The 18,546-nt window shown below is 36.8% G+C and overlaps 1 protein-coding gene across 4 annotated transcripts in view; it reads right to left on the bottom strand.

Annotated features, from left to right (window-relative positions):
- Positions 1-18,546, bottom strand: part of nav1a (neuron navigator 1a) — a 151,701-nt gene that overhangs the window by 47,995 nt on the left and 85,160 nt on the right. For all 4 annotated transcript variants that reach the window (XM_077204731.1, XM_077204732.1, XM_077204729.1 and 1 more), the window contains exons 7-8: positions 6,209-6,347; positions 2,131-2,428 (exon numbers count right to left, since the gene is read on the bottom strand). In XM_077204731.1, the coding sequence (XP_077060846.1) occupies positions 2,131-2,428; positions 6,209-6,347 (437 nt within the window). The remainder of the gene's footprint in view (positions 1-2,130; positions 2,429-6,208; positions 6,348-18,546) is intronic.

Here is an 18,546-nt window from a genome sequence, read left to right as displayed (position 1 = left end):
TAGTATTTTTAAAAATTACTTTTAAATCTAAATATATTCATCCGTCCGTCCATCTATCCATCCATCCATCCATCCATCCATCTATATATATATATGTATGTCTGTCTGTCTATCTATCTATCTATCTATCTATCTATCTATCTGTCTGTCTGTCTGTCTATCATCATCTATCTATCTATCTATCTGTCTGTCTGTCTGTCTGTCTATCATTGTCTATCTATCTATCTATCTATCTATCTATCTATCTATCTATCTATCTATCTATCTATCTATCTATCTATCTATCTATCTATCTATCTTTCTATCTATTATCTGCCTGTCCATCTATCTATCTATCTATCTATCTATCTATCTATCTATCTATCTATCTATCTATCTATCTATCTATCTATCTATCTATCTATCTATCTATCTATCTATCTATCTATCTATCTATCTATCTATCGTCCGTCCCTCCGTTCGTCCGTCCATTCATCCGTCGTCTGTCTGTTTGTCTATCTATCTATCTATCTATCTATCTATCTATCTATCTATCTATCTATCTATCTATCTATCTATCTATCTATCTATCTATCTATCTATCTATCATCTGTCTGTCTGTCTGTCTGTCTGTCTGTCTGTCTGTCTGTCTATCTATCTATCTATCTATCTATCTATCTATCTATCTATCGCCTGTCTGTCTGTCTGTCTGTCTGTCTGTCTATATCTAGGTGCAAAGTGGCATTAAATGTCCGGGAAAAAAATCAACTGGTTTCTTGTATCTCTTTTGATGCATTAAATCTGTGGTTGTAAATTGAATAAGCGACTTAACTGGGTGTTAACCAATCCGAGAGGGTGATGCATTCACAAGAAGAGGAATAGGTGGTGTTGGGTGATTTAGGGTTTCAAGAGCTGTTATCATGTCCCTACCCAACCCCCCTGCCCGGGTGGAGGACAACAGCTGGCGAGACCTGGTGCCAACCCTCCACTCCAGCACTGATCCGAACAGGACATCTTTCTCTCTTTCTCTTTATCCCCATGCCAGCGGCAGAATCAGTCTTTGTTGGAACTCTGCATTGGATCTAATGATCCAGCACTAACTGCCATCAGCCGAGTTTGCCATCGAGACAGAGGGCTGCATTCAAAGATGAAGCAGATAAGAAGAGTGCCTTTGTTTCTAGATGAGGTCAAACCCATTGATACTGGACTCTGTAATCACTCCACGGTTTGTTGACTCAAAGGTCACCTAATACTCTCAAACGATAACATTAAAACCCGGTAGAAAAGAAAAATCACCAAAGAGATTACTTTAATATCTTGATTGTTTTGTCTAGACCACAATGAAATTACATGGAGAGCAAATTGAGACCTTTTGAGATTGTGCTTCAAATTATAAATAAAAAAAGTAATAATTTCAAATCAAAAGTGTGAACTTGCAACAAATTTTCTTCAATACTAGGAGTGTTATTTTCAAATTCTGCATGATACGCTGATAATTATTGTCATGTGGCTAATAAATTATATTAAATATTTTGATATTAAAATGCCTTATTATTTTGTCGAAATAAATTAAAAAATGTATACTCCGAATGCTAGGATCAATCATAAAATGAATGAAAAATGCATATTTATTTAGAAATTTACAAAAAAATTAATTCAACAATGTTTTTAAATTATTAGAGCTTTTAAATATTAATACTGCATGATAAGCTGATGATTATTTTCATGTTATGGCTGATAAATTATATGAAATATTTGATATTAAAATTCCTTATTATTTTGCCTAAATAAATAAAAAAATGCTTATCCATTTAGAAAAAAAACTAAACAAAAAAATACAATTACCAATGTTTTTAAATTATTAGTGCTTTTAAACATGAATAATAATGTTTTTTTTAAATATTACATAAAAAAAAAGCTAGTGAGATTTATAGCCTATTGCATCCTATCCGATACCAAGAGACACATATGCATTCATTTATTGTATAGCAATATGTGACCTGCTTGTTCATTAGTTAATGTATGGCTGTGTTTGGGAAGATTTAGCAGCTGGAACATCAGGAATGATGGTAAACGGATGACATGTGTTGCATGTTCCAGGGTGTTTCCATACCATCAGCTGTATGTATGTCAGTGTGTGATATCACGAACCTCCTGGCACTTTGAGCATGCTCTGCGAGGTGTGCGTGATGGGTGAGGTCACTCCCACAGGAGGGTTTCGGCTCTTCTTCAGTCCGCTGGGCGGGTGGCCAAGCGTCTGCGGTTTCCTCAGCTCACCCTTGACTGCTGCGTCATCCTGCGATCTGCTCTTTTTCCACTTGCTGGATGACTCGGCCTTAAGGCTGCCCGTTTCGTATACTCCCTCGTTCCGGCATTGAGCCTTCCCCTCCTCGCCGTACCAGGACAGGCCGCTTTCAACCAGCGAGCGTTTCTCTGCATCAGTGCGCAGCTGTGGGAAGAGTCAATGTTAAAATGAACAGTCAGTGACTATTTCAGTTTAAAAAAAGACACTAACGTGCTAAAGTTGGGGCTGGTTCACACAGAACTCATGTTTGGCTGTTAAGATGCAGGTCACTGGAATGAAAAAATTGACAAGTTTTGTTAAAAACTTCTTTTAACTTGAGCAACTTGATGTGTTTTTAAAATATAATGCAAAAGATACTGTACAAGTGTGGTGGTTAAAGATGTCCGTCTAGCGCGTTTAATTGAAAAACAATAACAGTAGCACAGTGGAATGAGAAAGTGCATTCTGTGTGAACAGCCCCATTACAATATTACATTTCTGAACTACTTTTTTTTTTAATACAATTATCAGTGATCCTCAAGGAACATATTAAAATTTTAAAAATCATGCCATGACCCATTTAATTTATTATTTTTTAACTTAATTTTTTTAGTTTTGTTTGTTTGTTGGTCAAAAGTAGTTTAACATATAGTACTCTAAAACCAGCACACGATGAGGGGGGAAGAAACAATATTTTAATGTCAGTTCAAAACACCAAACATGGAAGTTGTGTTTCAGAGTCCACTTCTGCTTTATGAGATGCACTGTGGTCACATTCCAGCACGAGCCGTGGAAGAGAAGACAAGTAACACACGCTGACATACATCACAACATCACAGCAGTGTTTCTCCTCCACAGCAGTTTGTGTACTTTCGGCTCTATCTTTCTGTATCTCAGTGTCATGGGTTTACTTAAAGGTGTGAGCGTTATATCAGCACATATATTTGAAACTTTTCATTTGAAACATCATTTGCATTAAATGATCAGATTTTCAGGGTTTTCAATCAGCAATATCACAGTGAACGAGAAAATAAATTTGGATATTTATATTTTATACTATTATTTTGTAGTATGTTTTAGTCAGGCAATGCAGAAGTGAAATGAACTCGGTAAAAGTAAAGGCTACAGTTAACTGGTAACACTTCAAGTAAATTCAAATACTCTTATAAAAGTTTGGGTTTTGTAGGATTTTATTTATAATTTTTTTAGAGAAGACTTCTCAAAAAGGCTGCATTTATTGCATCAACAATAAAACTAAAAATACAGTAATATTGTGAAATATTATTACAGTTTTAAAGAACTATTTTAGATTGTAATATATTTTAAAGTGTAATTTATCCATGTGATCAAAGCTGAATTTGCATCAATATTACTCCAGTCTCCAGTCACATGATCCTTCATAAATCACTCTAATATGATGATTTGATGCTCAAGAAACATTATTGTTGTCAATGTTGAAAACAGTTGTGCTGCTTCATATTCTTTTGTAAAAACTTATTTTTTCAGGATTCTTTGATGAATAGAAATGTGACATTATACATTTCTTTACTGTCACTTTTGATAAATTGTATGCGTCCTTGCTGAATAAAAGCATTCATTTCTTAAAAAAAAAAACTGAACTCAAACTTTTGAATGGTATAGTATATGAAAAGTTGTGTGATATTATGCATTATATAATGTGATAATGTTTACTATATCTGTTTAAAATGATCATAAAGTGTTGGCAAGAAAATCTAGATTTTATATTGTTTTTAGATGTTTTAAATTAGGGGTCTATATATTATATTACATTATAGCAATGAGATTTATGACAGAATTGCAACCTTTAAGACTGTTGTATTATCTGCCAAACAATAAAGTAATAAAACCATGAAGAAACTTAACAAGACTTAAAAACTCCTTCAATTTGTGAAATTGATTTGTAATTTAAAGTGAGAGGAGTGAGCCTGACTGTGTTCCCAGGTTTAATGGAGCATGTCCGGCTCAAGGAGAAGCCCAGTGGAGGGGCATACCTGCGTTATTAAATGTAAATAAGCCTTTGTGAAAGGTTGATGTCATTTGAGGAATGTCTGCTCCCTTCTTAGGAATATGGGCTCACGGCAAGCTCACATGTTTGACCAATTAAACCTGTCTGAACTTCGATGTTTGTATAACTGTGATGTTGACATGTCATTTCCTTCTTCTGGCAAAGACAGCCGTGAGGGTCAGATCGAGAAAAAAGCCGATGACTGTTCGTACAATAAGAAGAGGAACGGAAAGCTGTGAGTCTGAGGGGGGTTTAGAAGAACATTCAGATCTGTTTGATGGAGAAGATTTTAAAAGGGTCCAGCAAAGATTTAAGTTTAGAACGGGAGGAGAGCGACACAGTCCTTAATGCTTATCTGACTGCTTTCTATAGAAGATAGGTTCTTTATGTAAAAAAGAATTTTGATTCATTATATCTTTTTGTCTTACAAGTAAAGTGTATAATTTCTGCTTTCTGCTCTACGGTCCAAGCTGATCTCAAATTTTCACACATATTTTCTGGAAACTCTAGGAAATATATTACAGTTCAAAAGTTTGGGGTCAGAGTCGTTGTTGTTGTTTTAAGAAATTAATACTTGTATTCAGAAGTGATACATTAAATTGATCAAATAAATGCTGTTATGTTCTTTTGAACTTTCTATTTATCAAAAGATCTTGAAAAAACATCCCACAGTTTCCACACAAATATTATGCAGCACGACTGTTTTCAACATTGATGATAATAATAATAATACATGTTTTTTGAGCATCAAATCACAAATCAGCATTTTAGAATGATTTCTGAAAAATCATGTGAAATAATGATGCTGAAAATTGTGCTTTGATCGAAGGAATAAAATACATTTGAAAATATATTACAGAAGAGAACAGTCATTTTAAATTGTATTAATATTTCACAATATTACTGTTTTTACTGTATTTTTTTAATCAAATAAATGCAGCTTTGGTGAGCAGAAGAGACTTATAGACTCCAACATTTTATTTTGCTATATTTTAGGATCGGCATATACTGTAGCAAAGTCCCTTTAAGACAAGTGATTTCACTTGGCGGCCATCTTTGAAACAACTTTTTGAATGGGGAAACATCAAATTCTCCAAAACTGTTCATCAAGCTTACGAATTTGAAATCACCAATGCAATCTGACAACAACTATCTCATACATTTTGTTTCTAAACGCTTCAATCGTGATAGAAAACAACATTTTTCAAGCTGGATCAAACTAATGCTCGTTTTGTGTTATCTTTAGTCTTTGACTGTACCTCATAGCTTCTCATAAGTCCCTCAGAAGGAAACAATATTCACGTTTGAATCGACATATAGATGAATACAGTTTTTCTTTGTTGTGTGAACTATTCTTTTAAATATGGTGTATGATCTGACCAACATAATGACATTTCAAATGAAAACAGTCACTGTGGCACATCAGGACAGTAATAATGTGGTCAAATGTTTCTCAAAGCGCCAAGAAACAGTGATTTTAGGTAGCGTGAATGGCTGAAACTAAACCAGTAAGCAGTGTGGTCTTCAACAAATCGTAACCAACACAAACACACATTCACACACAGAGGATTGAGTGCATAACACTACATGGGAGTTCATCATTGAGAACGAAACCAGAAACTCCCCGAAGACTTCTTGGCCAGGGAAGAGTCACATCAGTGTCTTTGGGTGGGATAAACCGTGTTGTCTGTGCTGTGTAGTGATAGGTTTCAGATGAGTATTGACTGAGTCAGTGTGCACTCTTTCCCTCTAAAGCGGTTAGCGGTCTGTAACACATTCATCCCATTAGCAGTAAGTACTGTGTGCTCAAGCTCAACTGATCCAGTATCGTGTGTCAGATATTAGGCAAAAGTGACAAACATTGAAGCAGAAAAACAGACTGTGAGAGCAATATTTCAATCCAATAAGAAGTGAATTACCACAATGGCAGAGTTTCGGCGGGAGCCAATGGGAGTAGTTGGCAGGGAGTTGAGGGAGGAGCCTGCGTTGAACTCCTCTGAGCTGAGGTTGTCTGAACCGTCACTCAAACCGCTGCTGATGGAGCTGCTTTCATCCCAACTGCAAAAAACATAAGGAATACCATCACTGTACCGATCCAGGTCATAATTAGGTCATGATGAATTATTAATGTCGTATGCAAAGCAGTTAAATTAATAATTAATTGCTTAAAAGAAACTTATCTAAGAAAACATGTTTTTATCTTGCTCTTTTAGAAGAAATGCTATGTAGTACATTGATCTACTCTAACACAACCCTCACCAGTCCATCTAGACTATTTATGAAAACTAAAGTGCAAAAATTCAGGTCATTCAGAAATCATTATGATAATGACAACTATCGTAATCGTGTACACATTGCCATAACTGTGAACGTTTACATATCATTAGGTATTTAGTATATAACTATTTAGTATTCAACAGCTCTTGCAGCCATGTGAACTACGCCACTACACGCATGTCAGCCAATCAGGACAGATTATGTTTTTGCATACATTAAAAAAAGCACTGTGGCCTACATTTTGTATTTCATCGCTCTCCGGAATGATTATAAATTAAACAATAGATTATTTTGCTGTGGTGGATTACTAAAGTACTCCATATATTCAATGTATCTGGAACTTGATGATTGTTATGCATAAAGGTATATTCCAGTATATATGGGGCACATTGACACCTATTTTGGGAATAAAGGCCACAATCTGAAAATGATGTGTACAGTATGTGCACATGGTCAGTGGCACCACTTGCTATGAACACAGAGAAGGAGATGATCCACATTCCTACATATGATCCATATTCCTTTCAAAGTAACTTAACACTTTGGATGTTTTTCATACTTTAAATGTATTTCAGAATCTCATGAAATATTCACAAGGATATCTGGTTTTGTCTGATCCTGGTGTATCAGGAAGCAAATGCTCCAGAATGGAAGGTGCCTTTGAGATAAGACCGGATCTTGTCACACAGAACCTGATAAACCCTGAGAAAGTGATAAAGCCATCCTTACATCACTGAACATATGCTGAAAAAAGACAGCTGAAGCCCTTCCAGTCAGAAGCAACAATTGATAAGCTTGTTGTGTCACAAAGGAACCTGAACGGCTCCTAGAAGATAAAATGTGAGTTATGTAACTGTTGCCTTTATATAAGAACAAGAAACACAATCACAGGGGCCTTCTCTTTGTGAGTCTGTATGAAACAGCTGACTTTAGGGATGATATTTCTTCATTTCGCAATGTTCCTTTGGAAACTAATTCACTGATGATTCCCTAGCATGTTTTGAATTCAATAGAAAGACATATGGCCCGTCAAAGTGTTTAATGTTGTTTAATGTCTAACACGACGACAGTATTGCATGCGTTTGAAAATAAGAAAAATATTTTCGATTAATATTACATCTCTTAAAATCTGTAAAGCAAAACACGAAGAAAAAAAAACGGAAAGTAAAAAGTAAAGAAAAACAAAAAAAAGCAAACCACAAACCAAAAACCAAGCAAAGTTTGGAGAAAAAAAAGAGACAAAAGAGAAAAAAGAAAAACACGACTCAAACCAAAACACAAAACTAAAGAGAAACAACAAAGCTAAAATAAAAAAACTAAAGCTACAATAACCTTTGAAAGCTGAAGTTACACAAAAAGGTCTAATTATTCCAGACAATTCTTCAGTGGCTTTGAGATGTCATGATGGCCTTTGAACCTCATCCACAAAACACAATACATTTTCCACACTTTCCCTCCATTTCCACCTCCAGACTCCATTTTCCAGATGCTTTAAATTCCTCAGATATCCCGGTGACACCTAAAGACTGGATTAAGTAGCAGCACATTCTGAGAAGTCTGTCATTATAAGATATCTAAGCACGTTGAGCTGTTTTGTGAGACGGCCAGCCCTGAGGTGAAACACTGATGCCCTCTTTATGAGCGATAATGATCAGGGTTCAGGTTTCAGGGCTGTTTGAAACACCTCAAGCGACAAGCTCTGTGTTTACCCTGAAAATACTCATCTCCACACCTGAGATGACAGCAGTGTGTCATGATGGTTGAACTGGATGTCGTGTTTACCTCTACAACGTGGAATATTTGTGAGATGCGACGTCTCATTTGGCAGCTGTTTTTTTGCTTTGATGCACTGCAAGGGTGCCATATGTGCAACTCAAAACACTACAATCTTTCTTCAAACCTGTCAACTCGACAGTACGAGTTGAATCACAGGGAACATCTCATCTGTGTGATCTAGATTTATTTTACGAAAGTGTCACTTTAAGAGACAGCCTCCCTGGAGAATTCCTGCCGCAGGTGATGTGGAAAAGGAAGGCGAGGAGACCTTGAAAACCTCGGCTGTACCTACAGCATCCCACGGTCACAGGGCTCTCTTCAAAGGCATGCCAAAGACACCATGCGGTTTTCGATAAACCCAGACTAAAACTGTTTGTTTGATGTTGTTCTGTGGAAAGGGAAAATGTAGATAAGCACAGTGACCTATTGGAGATGCTGCGCTCCCCTGGCCAGCCCTGTTCATAGTGTCATTGGGTGTGAATTTAGTTCTTTTTTTTTTTTAAAACCAGATGGACCTCATAGGGCTTTAGTTCTTGTGAAAAAAAAAACTAATGAGCAGAAGAAGTGGCTTAAATAGCACTGATAACGCAAAATACTGTAACCTCAGATTAAAGGATTATAAAAAGGCTAATGGAAGCACAGGATTCCTATTAAGCTTTAAAGTCAACATGAAACTGCGTTCACAAAATATTTACTTCCATAATGTGATGTATGTGTGAGTGTAACAGAAAAAGGTGTAAGATTATTCAGACTTTTTGTTTCCTTTGTGAAAATATGCCTAGGTGAATTTTTATTTCTTTATTTCTTTAAAGGTATTTTTTTTTTCCATCATAGTGAGATATATAGTGATATATAGTGAATCAACATAAACTTCCACATCCAGTACACATTTTTATAAAGCAAATACAAACTGCATTCTGTCCGTAAAAAAGAAAGAAAGAAAGAAATGTGCAAGGGCAATTGTTCTCAAAGCTAAATAAAAAGACAGTTAAATAGACAGACACCACTGAGCTAATTACGCTAGGGCTGTTAGAGCTGTCTTTCTCCAACTGAAGCACACTCCTCTATCTGTCCTCCCTTCCCAGAACATGGCTCTCAAAAAACACAATAACATTGTGTCAAGGCTACGCCATAATTGCAGAGAGCCCGAGCCCTGCCAGCTAGAAAAAAAAAAAAAAAAAAAACGAGAGTGATTTAAGGATAAAGCGTCCTCCTACCCATTCCCCTCCACCTTAAACTAAACATTAACTTTAATTGCATGGATGCAAAGTAAGCAGATAACAGTAATAGTGTTTCTAAAGAAGGTATCCAACTGCTATTTGGGGGTTTAGAGGTAGTAAGAATGAGTTTTCTCATGGCATCTGTCCACATTTACATCAAACACAAAAAGTACACATGGACAACACAAATGGACAACAATGAACAGTCTATACTTGGTGTTTTTTATGTGGTGTTCCTCAGGTGTATATCTTAGGTCCTCAACTATTTTCAAATTACACAATTTAAATCCCCAAAAAAGTTATAGATTTGTTTTAAAAAATAATAGAAATTACACATAAATAGTAACATGACTTAGGTCCAGGTGGTGTATCAAATATTTATAATATATTCAATATTATTTTTTGTCAACATAAATGTAACTAACATTGTGCACTTTTTCCATTTTAAAGTAAATAAGTCTACGTCAAGATATTACTAAAAGGCTGTATATATACACACATTTTTAAACATATACGTAAGGGTTCCAGCCCTGCTTTTGACTCCACTACCCAGTAACTGAATATGTCACCAGAAGCATATGGCCTTTATCTTCAACACACACAGAAGCATATATCAATTGCCTACATGTTCTGCATAATTTGTGCTTTGCCCATCCCAATTTGCCCAGCAAAATACTGGAATGCCAAATGACAGGTGGCAGATCCTCTTTCATCAACGGCAACTGGTCACACAGAATCCAGAGGGAGTGACGGCTAAGAGCGAAAACGACACGCGTGTCCAACACTTAAAACTACCATGTAAACACAAGACACAAGACGTTCTCACCACACGTGAAAATGTGTTCAAGTAGATTTGAAAATGATCGCTGTTGCATGAAATGCACCATTGTTGAAGCAATGCTACAGTTGTCCCCTCGTACGAAAACAAAGGCATGGTTAAAGCCAACATACTGCCAAACTTGGCTCAGGTGTACTGTAGACTTGGCTGCACATCAAGATTTTTTTTATTTTTTTAAGATAGCAATCTGTATAGTAGATAGTATAGAAGTACACTATTTGCAAAACTTTGATATGGTTAATAAATAAAAGGGAAGTTGGCATTAAATATTTTTTTATTGAAAGTTGATGTCATGGGAAGATGTTATATTCCATTTTAAAATATTTCACAAATAAATGTAATAATTTTTCTATAAATACTATTATGCATGTTCATATTATTTCACAGCCATTAATTAGAATATAAGTACTTTTTTAAAAATCAACTTGTCAAATCCTAGACCTGATTAAAATGGACTAGTAAAGGCAAAAACATAAGATTCAAAATATTATAAAGTAATATGCCCATCAATGTTAACCTTAAATTAAGATTTGCTAGCAAAGGAGTAATATAAAATAAATATTAAAAAAAAATGGAAAACAATTTTAAGAAGATGAAGTATACGTCAACTATCAAAACAATAATGTCTGTCTGTCTGAATGTTTTTTCCTCCCTGATTTCAAGCCACCTGTGTCTTTGTTCATAATCTCCCTGTACAATAACCCATTTATTCGTCCCTCATTACGGTGATCTTGAATTTAATAATCATTCTGATCATCATCTGTCTCTACTGTAGCAGGTAAATTGTGTGTGTGTGAAAAGTGGGCGGAGAAATGGCTGCGACTGGTGGCACAGATGGTCCACAATACAGGGTGCAGGACCACCTAACCAGCTAAGCTGTGGAGAACAGATTGGCCTGACAACGCAAGACCAAGACAGCTTATCAAATAGATGATGCTTATGAAAGATGCATGAATTATAATTCAGTTTTGCATTATAATCTTCAAATGGGTTTGACAGTTAAATTGATGGATCGTCAGATGACCTTTAAATGACACGGACACCTTCTCCATGTTCTTCTGTATGTTGAACATATGGAGACAGGTCACAGAGGGTCTCTGTCTGCCAAAAGCTGTCCATGGCCCAACAGTGTTACGCTGAGTGCTATTCTCACCGGGACCAGTCATTTACTTGATCGGCCAGCTTTCCATGTGAAAACAGAAATGTATTTCCTCCCTGACATATTTCCATTGCACGTATGAAAATGGAAAACAACACGATAACATAACAGGCCTGGTTTCTCAAGCCTAGCAAAGCAAATAAGCCTGTACAAAAGGGATTATCGAGGATTATATATCAAGTTAGAGCAACTACCCAATAATGACACTATTTTCCATCTGTCCAGATTATGGCAGATGTGTTTAAGTTTCGCGAGGTGCTTGAACCCACTGAAAGGGGGGATGGTTGGTTAATACACTACAGATAATTTCTCTGCAGATACAATGCTAACTATCTTCTCTTTGAGATTTTTTTTATGACAAAAATCCGTATAGCATTCATCCCCTTTAAAGAATTACTGCTAAAAAAAAAAAATACTGCTGTTCCAAAGTTTAGGGTTGGTATACCATTTTTTTTCTGTCTATGTCACCAAGGCTGCATTTATTAGATAGAAAATACAATATATATATTTTTAAATTTTATTAGAATTTAATAAAATAACTGTTTTCTATTGATAATAAATCATAAAACGTAATGTATTCCAGTGATCAAAGCTGAATTTACAACATCATTACTCCAGTCTTACTCATCTCACTAACTGTAGTTGGTTTTTGGATGACTAGTCGACCATCCTTACTCATCCCCATCCTTAAAAAGTAGTATTTTTGACTAACTTCATCCATGTAATATAATTTGCATTCAGAACATTCACCAGCATGACGCTGAACTTGGTAACACAAACATGAGTAAGCTGGACATTTTGGCCCATATCTTCTCATTGGATTTCCTGTAGGCCCCTACAGACTGTCCGTTCCATTGCTCACAGTCTCTTGAACTCACATGTCTGCGAACCCAAATCGTGTGAACCAGACTCGAAGGTATTAAGCAACAGTTTTCTACAGAGCAGAAAGCCAGGGGAAGTAAAAATATTGAGCAAGCAGAACACTGGAGACTCAATCCAGATTTATGGTCTGTGAGTAATTCATTAATACTGTTCTGAAGCGTGATCCCACCTGTAATACTTTTCTGCTGCTCTGTCCATAACATATTCTCTCCTCAAAGTGTTTAAATTTGAGGATACATACATACATACATATATATATATATATATATATATATATATATATATATATATATATACTTTATATATATAACACTTAAGGGCTACCAAGATTAAGACTTGTTTTGGTCTATAAATAATTGCTGATTGGGATTTTAGTGGCCATTTTCCCAGGCACAGATTAAGCTTAATGAAACTGCTGAGAGGGGATTCTCTATTGAAAATCCCTGGCTGTTTTGGACTAGGCTTAATCTGGGCCTTATGAACAAAAAAAAGATATCAGTGTGGACATCTTTCCCACTCTATAATTACTTGAGAATCAAGGCCAATCCTTAGATTTGAGCATCCTGACATAAAAACGCTCTTTTTATTATTATCATGATTTCTATTTTACTAAGGATCTATTAAAGATGTGATACAAATATAGTATATTTGAGGTCGATCAATGTGGGTTTGCAGGGGGGCAGAATGATGCCCAATATTTTAAAGAGGATTTGATTCTGCTTGATTTTGTTTTATGGACCCTATTAGAATAGGTTTTCATGCTTGAATGTAAAAAAAAAACAAACAAAAAAAACCCCACAATTTTCCCCATATTTGACACTGTTGCAGCAACTCTCTTCCCAGTCTGTCAGTAACACTCTCTTTAGTTCCTGGATCTATGAAGCATCTGCTTCTGAAAGCCCAATGTGCGCTGATTGGTTGGCTGGACCAGTGTGTTGTGATTGGTCAACCGCTTCGAACGTGTTTTGGAAATGTCACGTCCCTTACCGGTCAAGACTAGGCGTTTCAGGGAGTTTAGAAACAGTGTTGTTGATATAGAGAATAACTCCCTTTTGAGTAATTTTGCAGACCTTTTTCATGCTCAAAACAGCGACAATACACAGAAATTTGAACATGTAAAAAAGCATAATAGGTCCTCTTTACCATTGACAAATGTGACATCCCCAAAAATCCAATGGTAAAAATTGGGAAGGGAAGGTCAGGAGGGTCATTTTATTCCAGCTTCAGTTTCAGAACAGTATCACGACCTGAAGGACATCTTAACCAATGAGCTCCATCACAAGTATTTTACATGTTCTTGGAGTTCGAGTTTCTCATGGCTGCCCTCCAGTGTTGCCAGTTGATTTAACGGACACAATCCCGTTTGAATCCAGGATGCTGAGGGAAATGTTTTGGTTTGAAAGAGGGGGACAGGCAAAGGGGAGGACAGAGAGGTAGAGTGAATGAAGCACAGGCCTAACTCATAGCAGCTGTGGCCACTGTTAAACCCAGCGTGGCCTCTTCCTCCTCCTCCTCCTCCTCCTTCTCCTTCCAGCTGCTGAAGACCAACTGCACGCACTTCACCATAACAATACGCAGGCATGGACTCAAAAACTAATCCTTCTGTAGCTCACCACGGGTGCAGAGACATGAGGGACCAGTGCTGCTAAGGTTAACAATAATTACGAGCTGCGATGGTCTAAATAATCTACTGGCTTATTTAAATAACAATTATTTGAATGTTTTGCAGAGGTTATTAGAATCTTGTGATTTGCCAAGTTCCTCATTCTTCAATGCCAAATGCATGGAAATGACACATTCTTGACCAGCATAATGGAGTTTTGTCAATCAATACTTGTTATTTTGATATTTCTATTAAAACACGCCAACCAGCAGGGGTTTATAAGAGCAGAGTGGCTGAAATAATGCTGATATAAACATAATACAATGGCAAAATGAGACATACATAAATAGCGGAAATTAAATGGAATTTTACACAATTGTTAACCCAAAAAAATCACTTTAATGGATAAGATAATCTTGATAATCTCAAAATGGCCAAATATCAACAGACTAATTGGCCTGGCAAAAAACATAATATAAAATACTACCGTTTAAAAGTTATTTAAGGCTAAACCAGTACACCAATCTACTTTAAAGGTAGAACTGGGTGACAAACGGACATATATGTAGTAATGCCAGATGCCATCTCATCTGCCATGTCTTGGACTACATTTAGACTTCCATCTCAACTCATGGTATGTAGTTACCACGGGTGTAAAAGTGCATTGATGCATTTTGTTACCATAAAAAAAATAACAAATAAAAAAATGGAAATAAAATCACCCCAAAATGATTCTTCCAAATGGAAGATTTCATGATGCACCATAAAGTGTCCCAACATTTAGCAAAACACTGTCAAAGCAAATATTCCCCTGAAAACAGGATATTGTGGCTGCTGTTCTCATCCTGATGTTGGAGATGATCAGACCAGCATGTTGTCTGCATCAATAGCAAACAGGACAAAAGCTTTGTGGTAACTTTATTTGCTTTAATGGAGTAGAACATCCTTTCCCACCCCCTGTAGCTACAAACAGTTCACTGCAGGAAGCTTATCTACGACAGCAGTAAAACTCAACTGCTCACGAATAGGACCTGATTTAAGCAGGTTTAAGGGTGTGTTCACACTTGGCATGTGTGGTTTCATTAAAATGAACCCTGGTGCGATTGCTCTGTTAGTGCAGTTAATTTGAATAAATGTAAACGCTATCCGAACCCTAATACGCACCAAACAAGCGGACTGGTGTGGTTCAAATTAAAAATCATTGCAACATGGACAAGACATGTAGAAGAAACAAAAAAAAAAATCTCGTCATAATCGTGATGTTGCTCATCACAGTTTGGTAGAGGCATCAGAACCGCGTCTCCTCGCAACAGATCTGTGTTTGTGTGTGTGACAGAGGGATTCCTGCCATGGTTTTCACTCCTTTACACATTTATAAGCTTTTCACGAGTTCTCAGCTGGTCAAAATACCATTGTATGTAGAATACGCACACACAACATGCATATTTATCCCAGAACATAGCATTGTTTTGAATGTTGTAAGTTCTGTTGTGAAATATGCATCCTAAAAGCCAAAGAATCAGGTTGTTAACGTATCCCTATGCCTTTAGGTTCAGCCAAGGTGAATGCTAAGCGGACCAGGACTAAATGTTGTTTTTTTGTTCCGGACCAAATAAACCAAGCGAACCGTACTACAAGTGTGAACACACCTTAAGTGACTCATATCCAACACCCACAAAGCAGTTTGTGTCAAACAGGTTTGGTTTGACTTATCAGGCAAAACTGACAAGTCCAGACCAAGCAAACCTTAGCTACAGCGCATAACAGACTGGTGCTTTGAGTAGCACAAAAATAACTAGTCATAACAGAAACAATAATTCCTGTCATTCCTGTAAAAATGACACTCTTTGCCAGCTGCCTGACAATATATCACCTTCTGGCAGTACCATTATTTGATTTTAAACTGCCCAGCAACTTAAACAAACAGATAAAGAGGTTGAACCTGCCAACTTTGGAGAGACTCACTCGTGATATACCTGATAAGGCCGACCAGTTGAGAAACTGGTCTTTGTCAAAGACACAAAGAAAACTTGTGCACTGCATTAATGGCTAAACGCACAGAGCAGTGACGGCTTGATCTCTTTGTTTCTAATGACTTTACATAAGGGGTCGATTTAAGGGGTCAGCCATCCAGAAAGAGCAAAAACAGGGCTGTGCATTTCAAGGTCAAAATCAATAAGGGCAGCGGGGAAAGAGGGGGCACCGTCTGTTAGATTCATGGGGAGAGGTCCGATTTTAAGTTTGTTAATGCTGCCTTCACATGCTATCTGAATTATCGTAAATATGAGTTTCCTAGAAAATTGGATTTGTCTTATTTACCACTGGAAAGCTTGGGGATAATTTTGATACCCAAGTTCATGAGATTGGCAGGCCACACACTGTTTGTCAATGAATGGGACGCTAAATATCATTTGGGCTTCAACAAGATTTCCCAACTAAATACGCAAGAATAAGCATGATGTCCTCTATGATTTATGTTCTTTCTGACAACAAAACACTTGAATGGGACAAGTAATCACAAGTTCAGAAGTGGGAAGTAGGACATTTCCAATAGCATATGAAGCAGCATAAGAGCACAGAAGTGATAGCTGTACCCTGACTGAAGGGGCGGACATGGGGTCAGAATGTCATGTTTATTTGTTTTGGGGTTTTTTTCAGTTCCTTTCTTGTGGCCTGATAAGTCAAACTGAACATCAAGAACAAAGTTAAAGTAATTAATAAGTATAAACCAAACATATTTGCCAGGACATTTAATTGTGTAATATTGTGATTTTGCGATGATCAGAAACGTAATTGGCTGACTAACAGAAGTATGAGAAGAAGAGCTCTGTTTTCAAATTTTTTAATATTATTAATTTCCAATTAAATTTAAAAAAAAAAAAATTATATATTTTAGAATTAAATATATGTAAAAATAAATGTAAATAATTTTAAAATATTAAAATTGAGTAAATATACAAGTAAACAACAAAAAAATCAGTGAAGTTGTCATGGTTTAGTTGTTAAATCTATAAGTAGGCTATATATTTATTATCACATTAATGGTTTGACATTTTGGTATGTTATCTGTTGTGATTCATAATTATTGTACTGTTTTTATTTTGAAAAGGCTTACCCTATGCTGTGTGGCAAGATGCCCCACTATGGGACAATGTGTGTTTAAATAACTATATATTTTTTTCCCTATGTTGAAGGTATGTTCAATATTTTTTTTTTACTTTTTTTGTAGTCAAGACTTTTAAGTATATGTGACTATACAGAAACGAACTTTTATAAATGTAGCCCACCCTTGGACATATTCACTGAAGAAAAATGTGAAACAATGTTTCATATACAGTCTTTATATCAGTAAATCTATGATTTATGCAACAACAACAATAAAAAGACAGGCCTACCTCTAGTTATTGGCCTATCCTTACAAAAAAAAATACCTTGCTCTTCTATGCTATAGTTATATATGACAGCAGACACGCCCCCTTTTGAATATGAATTCCTAAAGGGCGTTAGAACACATCTATAACGCCACAAAATTCTGTCTAGATCGGCAGCTCACGTTTTGAGACGCAGCCACTATATAGTTAGTTTAAATGAGGAGCACCGGCTCACAGCAGCACCCCACTCGCATCCTCTTATGTAGGTCAGTGAGGAATGCAGCACACTATAGTAAGACACATGTAAAGAAAAAAACACAGTGCACGTCCTCTACAGTTTGAATAACCTCCGCTTCAGGCAATCCACAAACGGTCATCGCACAATAGGAGAACACTTCCTCCTGACGCGAGATATCCGCCTGTTTCCCCCTCCGCATTGCACCGATACACACCTCCATTCATTCACATTCAACGCCTCCGCCTGCTACACTCACAAACCAGCGGTGACACGCAACTATTCACATTGCACACTTTAACACAACTCACGGACACAAAGACAGGAATGTCTCTCACACCCATGCGCGTATCCGTGAGAAATTACACGCGCGGTTTAAAAATCAATTAATTAGGCTACGGTCTCCCGCGAGAGCGATTAGGCAAACAAATTGGGCTACACATTAAATTTAATTGATACAAAATTATTTTGACAGTAGTGTTTCTTCGCACCGAATGTATTGCCTATAGGCTACATTGATCTTTAAATCAGTTGGTCAATAGAGTTTAAACCGCACTGACACTGCTGAACTCTCGCGTATTGAAACAATAAATAAATCGCTTTGAGATTCAGAGATTCACACGTTCGCGTTACCTTGAGAGATGATAGTGTATTGTCCGTCCTGCTCTCTGACCCTGAAGCTGCAGCATTTTCCCGTTGAGAACCCGCCCGCTCATTATGTCTCACTCCGCTTTTGTTCCGGCTCACATACTACATACAGTATAACATCCCGCGCTTGCTTTCTGTGGAGGTTTGAATGAGAAGCGGCTCTCGGCGCAGAGCTCCTGGCTCGCATAGAGAGAGAGAGAGAGAGAGAGAGAGAGAGAGAGAGAGAGAGAGAGAGAGAGAGAGAGAGA

Source organism: Siphateles boraxobius, unplaced genomic scaffold (assembly GCF_051911475.1).
Source record: "Siphateles boraxobius isolate OS27281-9 unplaced genomic scaffold, OSU_SipBor_1 50, whole genome shotgun sequence".
NCBI lineage: Eukaryota > Metazoa > Chordata > Actinopteri > Cypriniformes > Leuciscidae > Siphateles > Siphateles boraxobius.
Note: the sequence above shows the minus strand (reverse complement) of the source record. Positions and strands in the feature narration are given on the sequence as shown.